General features: G+C 50.1%; 1 protein-coding gene across 4 annotated transcripts in view; it reads left to right on the forward strand.

Moving 5' to 3' along the window:
- The window catches only part of ttn.2 (titin, tandem duplicate 2), a 165,846-nt gene that overhangs the window by 88,856 nt on the left and 64,655 nt on the right, over window positions 1-12,335 (forward strand). For all 4 annotated transcript variants that reach the window (XM_028433819.1, XM_028433820.1, XM_028433821.1 and 1 more), the window contains 37 exons: window positions 6-272; window positions 410-688; window positions 772-1,180; window positions 1,309-1,433; window positions 1,700-1,966; window positions 2,063-2,332; window positions 2,406-2,705; window positions 2,784-3,086; window positions 3,183-3,370; window positions 3,449-3,563; window positions 3,657-3,944; window positions 4,020-4,171; window positions 4,257-4,404; window positions 4,503-4,802; window positions 4,963-5,250; window positions 5,334-5,630; window positions 5,811-5,997; window positions 6,075-6,190; window positions 6,277-6,576; window positions 6,658-6,957; window positions 7,041-7,146; window positions 7,228-7,424; window positions 7,506-7,811; window positions 7,885-8,038; window positions 8,136-8,260; window positions 8,339-8,457; window positions 8,549-8,729; window positions 8,830-9,132; window positions 9,212-9,781; window positions 9,951-10,253; window positions 10,323-10,479; window positions 10,563-10,705; window positions 10,792-10,910; window positions 10,989-11,166; window positions 11,257-11,541; window positions 11,618-11,911; window positions 11,993-12,292. In XM_028433819.1, coding sequence (XP_028289620.1) covers window positions 6-272; window positions 410-688; window positions 772-1,180; window positions 1,309-1,433; window positions 1,700-1,966; window positions 2,063-2,332; window positions 2,406-2,705; window positions 2,784-3,086; window positions 3,183-3,370; window positions 3,449-3,563; window positions 3,657-3,944; window positions 4,020-4,171; window positions 4,257-4,404; window positions 4,503-4,802; window positions 4,963-5,250; window positions 5,334-5,630; window positions 5,811-5,997; window positions 6,075-6,190; window positions 6,277-6,576; window positions 6,658-6,957; window positions 7,041-7,146; window positions 7,228-7,424; window positions 7,506-7,811; window positions 7,885-8,038; window positions 8,136-8,260; window positions 8,339-8,457; window positions 8,549-8,729; window positions 8,830-9,132; window positions 9,212-9,781; window positions 9,951-10,253; window positions 10,323-10,479; window positions 10,563-10,705; window positions 10,792-10,910; window positions 10,989-11,166; window positions 11,257-11,541; window positions 11,618-11,911; window positions 11,993-12,292 — 8,739 coding nt within the window. The remainder of the gene's footprint in view (window positions 1-5; window positions 273-409; window positions 689-771; window positions 1,181-1,308; window positions 1,434-1,699; window positions 1,967-2,062; window positions 2,333-2,405; window positions 2,706-2,783; window positions 3,087-3,182; window positions 3,371-3,448; window positions 3,564-3,656; window positions 3,945-4,019; window positions 4,172-4,256; window positions 4,405-4,502; window positions 4,803-4,962; window positions 5,251-5,333; window positions 5,631-5,810; window positions 5,998-6,074; window positions 6,191-6,276; window positions 6,577-6,657; window positions 6,958-7,040; window positions 7,147-7,227; window positions 7,425-7,505; window positions 7,812-7,884; window positions 8,039-8,135; window positions 8,261-8,338; window positions 8,458-8,548; window positions 8,730-8,829; window positions 9,133-9,211; window positions 9,782-9,950; window positions 10,254-10,322; window positions 10,480-10,562; window positions 10,706-10,791; window positions 10,911-10,988; window positions 11,167-11,256; window positions 11,542-11,617; window positions 11,912-11,992; window positions 12,293-12,335) is intronic.

Raw genomic sequence — 12,335 nt, forward strand, 5'->3', positions numbered from 1 at the left:
TTCAGAACTGGCAGCTGAGTTCATCTCCAGGCCTCAAGGGCAGGAGGTGGTCGAAGGCGAGAAGGCGGAGTTCACCTGTTCCGTCTCCAAAGAAACCTTTGAGGTCAGATGGATGAAAGATGACAAGGAGCTGGAGGCGGGAGACAAATACCAGATGGTCAAGGACGGCAAGAGACGCACTCTGGTCATCAAGAACTCCGAGCTCAGAGACGAGGGTGCATACGTGGTGATGATAGGAGCCACCAGAGCCAGCGCCGACCTCACTGTGCTGGGTAAGCCCTGCCCACTTATTTTTTATTTGTCTGTCTGTCTTTTCTCCTTGAGCGGAATTATTTGAGTCACTGTGAATGTTTATAGCAGTGCATCGAGTCTCTTTACTGAACGAGCGTCTGTGTTTGTGTGGCTACAGAAAAACTGAAGATCATCACTCCTCTGAAGAACACAGAGGCCAAAGAAGGTCAGGAGGTTGTCCTGAACTGTGAGGTGAACACTGAAGGGGCAAAGGCCAAGTGGCTGAAGAACGAAGAGACCGTGTTTGAGAGCAGCAAATATGTGATGGTCCAGAGGGACAATGTGTTCTCCCTGAGGGTCAGAGACGCCCAAAAGGGAGACGAAGCCAACTACAGCATCAACCTGACAAATCAGAGAGGAGAGCAGGCCAAGAGCTCCTGCAGCCTCACCGTCAAAGGTCAGTGTGACGCCATGTTCAGGATCACAGGGCTGCTGTTCCAGCGACGTGCAAACATGCTCATTTGTTAATGTGTGTTTCAGAGGAAAGCCTGAGGATCGTGGTTCCTCTGGAGGACATCGACACTCAAGAGAAGAACACTATCAGCTTCTCCTGTAAGGTCAACAGGCCCAACGCCACTCTGAAGTGGATGAAGGCTGGGGCCGAGATCTCCTTCAACAAACGCATTGTCTATAGAGTGGACAAGGACAAGCACACACTGACCATCAAAGACTGCACGCTGGCCGACGAGGGCGAGTATACTGCCATAGCTGGAGACAACAAGTCCACAGCGGAGCTGATCATCAGTGAGGCGCCAACAGACTTCGGTGTGCAGCTAAAGGACCAGACCATCGCCGAGTTTGAGGACGCAGAGTTTACCTGCAAGCTGACCAAAGAGAAGGCTGATGTCAAGTGGTACAGGAACGGACGTGAGATCAGAGAGGGACCCAGGTACGTCAGACAGAAAGGTGTCAGGTGGGCGGGGTTCCGCTGATGTCACGCATCTCACGTCAACACACAACGAAAATCCCCTGACTGTATAAACGTTCTTTGAAATAACTTCCTGTTTTCTCTCTCAGATATAAAATTGAGAAAGACGGAAAGATTTGCACTCTGCGTATCAAAGAGTGCAGACCGGATGACGAGTGTGAGTATGCCTGTGGTGTGGACGAGAAGAGGTCCAGAGCCAGGCTCTTTGTGGAAGGTGAGTCGAACCCATGTAGTCTGTGAACTTCCTTATTCGAGCTGAAGGCTAATCTGACAGGAGTCAGTCCAGCTACAGGCCTCAATCTGAGACTGAAAAATAACTTTGAAATGTAGATAATCATAAATATATTTTAATTACAAACATGCATCATTTATGCAAATGGAACAGTAAATTGTTTTTGTCAGAGTGAACATTTATTATTATTATTATTATTATTATACATTATTTAGAACACTGACCTCTTCTGTCCTCCTGTCCTGCAGAGACCCCAGTGGAGATCATCAGGCCACCACAGGATGTCTTCGAGGCTCCAGGCTCTGATGTCGTATTTGAGGTGGAGCTCAATAAGGACAGGGTGGAGGTGAAGTGGCTGAGGAACAACATGACGGTTGTCCAGGGAGATAAATACCAGATGATGAGCGAGGGTAAAGTCCACAGGCTGCAGGTCTGTGAGATCCGACCCAGAGACCAGGGGGAGTACAGACTCATCGTCAAAGACAAAGATGCCAAGGCCAAGCTGGAGCTGGCAGGTGAGAGACACATACCACTGTTCTGTCACTGTTAAGAAACGTATATGAGACGTTGCCAAAACTTCTGTTTCCTGACATCTCCTCTTCTTCCTCCAGCTGTGCCCCAGATTAAGACCACTGACCAGAGCTACGTCACAGATGCTGGAAAGCCTATTGTCATGGCTGTCCCATACAGTGCCTACCCTAAAGCTGAGGCTGACTGGCTGTATAACAACCTGAGTCTGCCTAAAGACTTCATCCACACCTCTGTGGACCGCACAGAGTACCGCCTGAAGGACCCCAAGAAGTCTGATGAGGGCCGCTACAAGATTGTCATCAAGAACAAACACGGAGAGGGAGAGGCCTTCATCAACCTAGACGTCATCGGTAAGTTCTCTCACCAAAGGTCATGCACCAGATACCAAACTCACAACCTCTGACATGAGTGTTGTCTCCACAGATGTCCCTGGACCCGTGAAGAACCTCCAGGTGGTTGACACAGCCGACGGTGAGGTCAGCCTGGCATGGGAGGAGCCTGAGAGCGATGGCGGCAGCAAGGTGACTGGCTATGTGGTAGAGAGACGTGACGTGAAGCGCAAGACCTGGACGCTTGCCACAGACCACGCTGAGAGCCCGGAGTACGTGGTTACTGGCCTCCAGAAGGACTCCATGTACCTGTTCAGAGTCTGCGCCCGAAACCGGGTCGGCAGTGGCCCAAATGTTGAGACAGACAAACCTGTACAGGCCAAGAACAAGTTTGGTAAGACTTCGATCTGCAGAGTGCTTCAGAAGTGATCTTACAACAGGTCCTGAAATGTTTCCTGTTTTTCATCTTCAGACGTTCCTGAAGCTCCTCTCAACGTCATTGTTGGTAATGTGACAAAGTTTGGCTGCACTGTCTCCTGGGAGCCTCCCCTGTCAGATGGTGGCTCACCAATTACCTCTTACATCATTGAGTTGCGTGACAGGACATCAGTGAAGTGGTCTCCGGTTCACGTAACCAAAGCTGGCGAGCTCAGTGCCATCATTAATGATGTCATTGAGAACAAAGAGTACATCTTCAGAGTCAAAGCTGAGAACAAAGCCGGAGTTGGAAAACCCAGTGCAGCCTCACAGCCCGTCAAGATCATGGACCCCATCGGTGAGTTGACCAAAAATACAGTAAAAATACAGTTTGAAGAGTCCACACCTTGTCTTGCAGTGGAGTGAAGCAAGTTTTCTGTGTGTTCCACTGCAGAGCGACCAAGTCCCCCTGTGAACCTGTCCTGGCAGGACCAGAACAAGAACTCGGTACAGCTTACCTGGGAGACACCTCTGAAGAACGGAGGCAGCATGATCACTGGTTACATCATCGAGCGCTCTGAGGATGGCTCTGATAAGTGGCTCCGCTGCAACGCCCGCCTCTGCCCCGATCTCTTCTACAAGGTGCAGAAACACATCCGGGTTTATATCCAGATTTTATTTTGATTTGATAAGAACTAACATGATTCATGTGTTTTTTAGGTGTCTGGTCTGAAATATGGAACCAAGTACAACTATAGAGTGTTTGCTGAAAATGCTGCTGGAGTCTCCGACCCTTCAAATATCATTGGACCTCTGCTGGCCGACGACCTGCACGGTGAGACAGACAAGTCTTTACTCACTGTCTTATTTATACAGTTTATATTACTGATCAATAACTGATGACCTCATTGCTCTGTCTGCTCTGTAGTTGGTCCGACCTTTGACCTCAGTGCTTTCAAAGATGGCCTGGAGGTGATCGTCCCTCAGCCTCTCACCATCAGAGTCCCCATCAGCGGATACCCAACTCCCGTCACCAAATGGACCTTTGAGGAGAAGGAGCTAACTACTGCCGATGAGCGTGTCTCTCTGATGACTAAGGCCACCTTCACAGAGCTGATCGTCACACCGAGCGTTCGACCAGACAAAGGCAGCTACACGCTGCAGCTGGAAAATGACGTCACATCAGTGTCCGGAGAGATCGAGGTCAACGTCATCGGTATGTCACAAAACTAACCTAAGCAGATTTACGGGTTTTAAAAAATGGTATTTCATCGTCTGTGTGTGTTTCCAGCGGCACCGAGTGCGCCGAAGGACTTCAAGGTCCTGGAGGTGACCCGGCAGCATGTCCATCTGAGCTGGGAGGCTCCAGAACACGATGGAGGAAGTCCTCTGACTGGCTACCAGGTGGAAAAGCGCGACGTGTCCCGCAAGACCTGGGTCAAGGTGCGACATGTTTTTATGAACAGCTTCGGACGAAATGATTGTGAGAAAGTCTAACGCCTGATATTTATTGCAAAAAATCCTCCAGGTGGCCACAGGTATCCAAGATCAGGAGTTCACCGTCACAGATGTGGTTGAAGGGAAGGAGTATCTGTTCAGAGTCACCGCCTGCAACAAGTGTGGACCAGGAGAACCGGCGTACATCGACGAGCCCGTCAATGTCTCTTCTCCTGCCAGTGAGTCAAAGCAGGATTAAGATCTCATGTCATGTGATATGATCTGATATGTCAGTCTGAAATCTGGAAGATTTTCTGACTCTCTCCATCTTCTCCAGCTGTCCCCGATCCTCCAGAGAACCTGAGGTGGAGAGACAAGTCTGCCAGTGGCATCTTTCTGACATGGGAGCCACCCAAGTATGATGGCGGCACCGGTATCCGAGGCTACAATGTGGACCGCTGCCAGAGAGGAACTGACAAGTGGGAACCCTGTGGTGACCTGGTGCCTGAGTTGAAGTGCCAGGTGACCGGTCTGATTGAGGGTCAGTGGTACTCATACAGAGTCCGGGCCCTGAATCGTCTTGGAGCCAGCCGTCCCTGCAAAGCCACCGATGAGATCCAGGCAGTTGATCCCAAAGGTTTGTGTGCCTAATTCCCTACACCTAGGAAGCTTTGCTTTTAGTTAACAAAAAAATACAGTTAATCTGTCGCATAGTACAGCAGCTCTGACAGCTCTTTTTTAATTGTCCTCTGAACCTAAAACCTGGGACCCTCCGGTCATCCTTGTTGTCCATGCAGAACCTCCAGAGATCCAGCTGGATGCCAAGCTGCTGGCTGGTCTGACCGCTAAGGCGGGCAGCAAGATTGAACTCCCCGCTGAGGTGACAGGTAAACCTGAACCCAGGGTAAAGTGGACCAAGGCTGACCTGGTCCTCAAACCAGATGACAGAGTGTCCATTGACACCAAGCCTGGACACTCCACTGTCACCATCGCCAAGACCAAAAGAGATGACACCTCCACCTACATCATTGAGGCCACTAACAGCAGCGGCCGTGCCACCGCCACAGTGGATGTCAACATCCTCGGTAAGACCTGTGCACAGCAGCCAGATTACACTTGTTCTCAGTTTCTGGTGACTTCAATTTTAACATGTGTTCTTTAAAAACAGATAAACCCGGGCCTCCAGCTGCTTTTGACATTTCTGAGATCACCAATGAGTCCTGCTTCCTGGCCTGGAACCCTCCACGTGACGATGGCGGCTCCAAAGTTACCAACTACATTGTGGAACGACGAGCTGCCGACAGTGAGATCTGGCACCGCCTGTCCTCCACCGTTAAACAGACCACATACAAAGCTGTGGGCCTGGTCAAGTTCAAGGAGTACATTTTCAGAGTCTTTGCTGAGAACCAGTTTGGTGTTGGTACACCAGCTGAACACCCATCCATCATCGCCAGATACCCATTTGGTAGGTCACATGACTATAGGAGATTATGGATCTTTATACTTGTTACACATAAATCGGTATGAGGACAAAGGTATATAAATCCAGTTTGGTAGATTAGTTGAGGTTCTTTCTTGCAGCAGTGAGTGTAAAACAGACAATCACACGTTTTTGCTGACCTGTCACCTCTCGTCTCGGCCTCAGACACTCCTGGAGCTCCATACAAGCTGGAGCCATCAGACATTGCCAAGGACTCTCTGACTCTGACCTGGTATGAGCCTGATGAGGACGGAGGAAGCCCCATTACCGGATACTGGGTGGAGCGATATGAACCCGACCATGACAAATGGATCAGATGTAACAAGCTGCCAATCAAAGACACTAACTACAGGTGAGTCCAGCTACAGTCAGGTGTCAGCCTTCTGGGTGTTTTTCAGCATGCTGACATGACGTGTTTTTATTCTGCAGAGTCAAAGGTCTTCCTACCAGGAAGAAGTACAAGTTCAGAGTCCTCGCTGAGAATCTGGCAGGAACTGGAAAACCTAGCAAGGAGACGGATCAGATCCTTGTCAAAGATCCTATCGGTAAGAAAAACGTGATAAACTTCACTTGTATGTAATAGAAAACATACATAACTCCGTTATGAACATGGTGGTGGTTTCTCTTCCAGATCCTCCATGGCCTCCCGGTAAACCCACTGTGAAGGACGTTGCTAAGACTTCCTGCTTCCTGATGTGGACCAAACCCGAGCATGATGGCGGGGCAAAAATCGATGGCTACGTTATTGAGATGCTAAAGAGCGGCACTATGGACTGGATCCGTGTGGCAGAGAACATCAGCAACCTGGAATACTTCTTGAAGGGCCTGATGGAAAAGCAGGAGTACTCATTCAGAGTGCGAGCTGTGAATGTGGCTGGAGAGAGTGAGCCCAGCGAGCCCAGTGACCCAGTGCTCTGCAAAGAGAGACTCAGTAAGAACAGCTGACAGAGAAGTCTCACACTCATTACCACTCTAAGGAATACCTCTAAAACCTCTGTCTTTGTCTCCTCAGACCCTCCCTCAGCTCCTCGCTGGCTAGACGTCATCAACATCAGCAGGAACAATGCCGAACTGAAGTGGACAGTGCCTGAGCGCGACGGCGGTTCTGCCATCACCAACTATGTGGTGGAGAAGCGTGATGTCAGGCGTAAAGGCTGGCAGGCCGTGGACACCACCATCAAAGAACTGAAATATACTGTGACACCGCTCAATGAGGGCTCGCTCTATGTGTTCCGTGTTGCCGCTGAGAACGCCGTGGGTGTCGGACCATTCTGTGAGCTGGAAGACTCTGTGCTGGCTAAAGACACATTCAGTAAGTTCAAGGAGCCCTGTACCCTCAAAAAGACACTTTATGGTCTTCAGAAGGACAAAGATAATCCCATGTTTTTGTTGTAGCCACTCCTGGCCCGCCATATGCGCTCACTGTCACTGCTGTGACCAAACGATACGTGGACCTGATGTGGGAGGCACCTAAAAACGATGGTGGCAGACCCATCCTCAGGTAGCTTCTCTCTCCCACACATTGTTTTTTGGCTGAACGTGTTCACTTCCTGTCTGAAGGTGTTGTGCCTCCTTTCTGCAGGTATTCCATTGAGAAGAAGGAGAAGCTTGGAACCCGCTGGGTGAAATGCGGTAAGACTTCAGGTCCAGACTGTAAGTACAAAGTGACAGATGTCATCGAAGGAACGGAGGTTCAGTTCCAAGTCCGTGCTGAGAACGAGGCCGGTGTCGGACACCCGAGTGAACCCACTGAGATCCTGACCATTGAGGATCCAACAGGTGTGTCCAGTAACCAGTGACCAGTAATGTCTTTTGACCAAAGCGTCTGGAATCTAAGTCTATCTGTCCCACCCTCAACAGGCGTCCCATCACCACCCATCGAGCTGCACGTGACTGGAGCCAGCAGAGACTTCCTGTCAATTTCCTGGAAGCCTCCACAGCAGGACGGCGGCTGCCCCATCAGCGGATACCACATTGAGATGTGCGAAGCGGGAACAGAGAAATGGATGAGGGTTAATTCCCGTCCAGTGAAGGAGCTGAAGTACCGTGTGGAGGAGGGAATCATTCCTGAAAAAGAGTACATCCTGAGAGTGAGAGCCATCAACTCTGTGGGAGTCAGCGAGCCCTCCGACATTTCCGAGAATGTCTTCGCCAAGGACTCTGACTGTAGGCGTCTATCCCTGCCACACTTCCTGTGCAAAGTAAACGTGTGACCAACTATAATTTATTCTCCTTCCAGGTAACCCAACACTGGACTTCCAGACTCTGGACCTGGTTGTTGTGGAAACAGAGAAGTTGCACATCCCAGTTCCCTTCAGAGCCGTCCCCTCACCCAGAATCACCTGGCACAAAGATGGCAAAGAGCTGAAGGCTGACGAGCGCCTCATGTTTAGGTTTGTTTCCCACACCTGGTTCTGTTGTGGTTTTTTTATATAGGTCGAATGATCAGTGGGAGCTGTAGAGACTGATGGGACTGTTTGTGTTGAGCAGGAAGGAGTACCTTTCCTGTCACCTGGAGGTTGACAGCTGCCTCCATGCTGATGCTGGTGTGTACAAAGTAACTGTGGAGAACAAACTGGGCAGCGCCAGCGCCACCATCAACGTCAAAGTCATTGGTAATCAATTGCACAAGTGTTGCAGACACTGGCCTCCTGGACTCACCAAATCATTCTAACACAACGTGTTGTCTTCAGGTCTTCCTGGTCCCTGCAAGGAGATTGTGGCCTCTGAGATCACTAAGAGCTCCTGTAAGGTGTCCTGGGATCCACCAGACTATGATGGCGGCAGCCCAATTCTTCACTACGTCCTGCAGGTCTAAGATGGCACCGTGTTTTTACTCATTTGTTTAATGTGTCAAAGCCTGAAAAAAACTGACGTCTGTGTGTGTGTGTGTGTGTACACAGCGGCGTGAGGCTGGCAGAAGGACGTATGTCAATATGATGTCCGGTGAGAACAAAGTAAGCTGGACTGTCAAAGACCTCATCCCTAATGGAGAGTACTACTTCAGAGTACAAGCTGTCAACAAGATCGGAGGAGGGGAGTTCATTGAGCTCCGCAACCCAGTCATTGCTGAGGACCAGAAACGTGAGAAATACTTGGCTTCTTAAAACACATGAACACAGACTTGTTACTTGTTAAAGGGCCGCTTCACAGAAATATGAGCAACTTCTGTCTCTTGTCTCAGATCCTCCTGACCCACCAGTTGATGTAGAGACCCACAATCCCACATCCAGCACCATCACTCTGACCTGGAAGCCTCCCATGTATGACGGCGGCTCAAAGATCATGGGATACATCCTAGAGAAGCAGCAGAAGGGTGAGGAAAAGTGGGAGAGGTGCAATGACTTCCTGGTTCCTGTGCTGTCGTACACTGTCAGAGGACTGACTGAGGGGAAGCAATATACCTTCAGAGTCAAGTCTGAAAACGCTGCTGGTATCAGTGAGCCATCACGCAACACACTGTTTGTCAAGGCCTCTGACGCTGTCGGTAAGAACAGATCCTAAAAACCAAGAAACAGTTCTCTTGGTGGGGGTTGTGTGTTTTTAATTTTTTTTCTCTCACTCAGATCCTCCAAAAGTTTTCCTAAGTGGCAGTCTGCAGTCCGGCCTCAGCGTGAAGCGAGGCTGCGAAATCAGTCTGGATGCCAACATCTCCGGCTCCCCATACCCTCAGATCACCTGGTACAGGAACAACCAGGTGATCCGGCCTGAGCCACTCCGTAAGAGGCCTGAAAAACCCCTGAAAAAGAAGGTGGAGAAGAAAGAACCGGAGAAGAAGGAGGAGGAGAAAAAAGAAGAGGAGAAGAAGGAGGAGGAGAAGAAGGAAGAGGAGAAGAAGCAAGAGGAGAAGAAGGAGGGAGAGGCTGAGAAAAAATCAGAGGAGAAGAAGGAGGACGCAGTAAAGGAGGGAGAAGAAAAGAAAGAGGAGAAGAAGGAGGAGGAGGAAGCCACAGAGCCAGAGGCTGAGGAGTTTGACTATCCAACCATCAATGAGCGCCTGACCATCGACAACAGCCGCAGGGGTGTCTCCTCCATTGTCATCAGGGACTCGGTCCGCCCAGATCACGGTGTCTACATGGTGAAGGTGGAGAATGATCACGGCATTGCCTCAGCAACCTGCGAGGTCAACATCCTCGGTGAGAATTTCTTTCTGTTGTCTATGTTGAAGGGTTCATCCGTCATCCGAGTCAAGCTCGATGCAGAGTAGCTGGATTTGTTCTGAAGAAGTTGCTGTGCTTCAAGTTTCTGTTTTCTGTTTTTTTAAACACTGTTCCGATGATAAAACCGATTATGTGGTCTGTGCAGATACTCCCGGGCCTCCTGTGAACTTCACCTTCGAGGAAGTGAGAAAGAACTCTGTGATCTGTAAGTGGGATCCTCCTCTGGATGACGGTGGCAGTGAGATCCTCAACTACACACTGGAGAAGAAGGACAACTCGAAGCTGGAGTTTGGTTGGAGCGCTGTCACTTCCACACTGAGGGGGTGCCGCTACCTAGTTCCGAAACTCATAGAGAAGAAGGAGTACATTTTCAGGGTGGTGGCTGAGAACAAGTTTGGCCCTGGTCCACCCTGTGTCTCCAAACCTCTGATCGCCAAGAATCCTTTTGGTATGTATTACTCCTGTCCTGTTGAGGCCGATTGAAGACAACATTAACATGCTGTCCTTTTGTCCTCAGAACCTCCCGAGGCTCCTGATAAGCCAGAGATTGATGATGTCACAGCCCACAGCATGCTGGTGACCTGGAATGAACCAAATGATAATGGCAGCCCCATCTTGGGATACTGGGTGGAGCGCCGTGAGATCAACAGCTCACACTGGGCACGCGTCAACAGGTGAAGAAACCGGACTCCAGCAGCTGTCTGATTTGTGTTGCCGTGTGTGAGATATTATTGATACCCTCTCTGCTGGTCTACAGGAACATTGTCACAGACACTGAACTGAACGCTGAAGGCCTGCTGGAGGGGTTGACGTACATTTTCAGGGTGGCGGCAGAAAACCAGGCCGGCCCTGGAAAGTTCAGCGTTCCCTCTGAGCCCAGAACAGCCCAAGCTCCAATCTGTATGCGTTTGTTTTCTTCCATCATTCATGTCTTACAATGTGTGGGCATATGAAGGAGCTGTCTTTGTTTTTGTGTCCCCCTACAGTACCTCCCGGACCGCCGGTTGCCCGGGTAGTTGCGACCACTGACCACTCTATTGAAGTTGAATGGGACCCACCTGCTGATAACGGTGGTGGAGAAGTCCTCGGATACCATGTGGATAAGGTCAGACTATCCCTGATACTTGACACTTGTTTGTTATTGTTGTAGCTGTGGGTTCACACCTTTTGTCTGGTTCTTCAGGCCATGGCTGGTACCAAGGACTGGTCCAGATCTACAGAGCGCCCTTGGAAGACCCGGAACTTTACCGTCTATGGAGTACGTGAGGGAGCAAAGTACCTGGTCAGAGTCATTGCCTGCAATGCTGCTGGAGAAGGGACACCCGGATTCACCGAATCTGTATTCGTTAGGAATCCTGCAGGTCAGCAGAAGACATGAGAGTCAGCGGAAAGAAAGTAACTGAAAAAGGCAATCAGGTAAATAACTATGCTGCTTTTGTTTTCCTCGACAGAGATACCGGTGATAGAACTGGATTTGTCTGTGAAAAACGGTGTGGTCATCAGAGCCGGAGAAACACTTCGTGTACCCGCAACGGTTACAGGTAAACCATACCCGTCCATCACCTGGACCAAGGACGATGGCAAACCTGAGAAAGACCGTGTTGAGATACTTACTGAGGGCAACGACAGCATCGTCTCCATCAAGAACGCCCAGAGGAAGGACTGCGGCAAATACCAGATTTCTGCCTGCAACCCGAGTGGCACCAAGTCTGCATGGACTCGTGTGGAGGTTGTGGGTGAGTAGTAGTTCAGAATGAGCTTAATTAGGATTAAATATCACAGTCATTAACAAAAAGCATGGTTTATCCTCAGATGTCCCTGGACCTATCACCGATCTGAAGCCAGTTGTCGTTACACGTAAAATGATCTTCTTGAACTGGGACGACCCTGAGGACGATGGAGGCAGTGACCTGACCGGCTTCATTGTGGAGCGCAGAGACCCCAAAATGCACACATGGAGGCAGCCCGTTGAAACCGCCTCATCCAAGTGTGAGTGCGTTGGTATCATGGAGGGACAGGACTACCTGTTCCGTGTCATTGCCAAGAACAAGTATGGCATGGGACCACCTGTGGAGCTTGGACCCATCAAGGCAGTGGACCCACAGGGTGAGTCATGACTGTTGTAGTGTTTGGGTGGTGATACGTGGATTTGTATTTGGAACTAAATGCCACCCACATCTCCTGCAGGCCCACCATCCTACCCTGAGAAGTTCCACTATACAGAGCGCACCAAGAGCTCCATCACACTGGCCTGGAAGCCGCCTCGTAACGATGGTGGCAGTCCCATCATTGGCTACTTTGTTGAGAAGAAGAGGCAGGACCAGCAGGCCTTTGAGCCCTGCAACAAAGAGATCTGCCCTGACATGACTATGACTGTAGAGGGCCTGGATGAGGCCTGGATGTATGAGTTTAGAATAAAATGTGCCAACCTGATCGGAGAGAGTGAGCCATCCATCCCACTGACTGTGGTCATCCAGGACGATGAAGGTAAACCTCTTCTCTGAAGGGAACTCGCATGTCATTATTCAAT

This window comes from Parambassis ranga, chromosome 21 (assembly GCF_900634625.1).
Source record: "Parambassis ranga chromosome 21, fParRan2.1, whole genome shotgun sequence".
NCBI lineage: Eukaryota > Metazoa > Chordata > Actinopteri > Ambassidae > Parambassis > Parambassis ranga.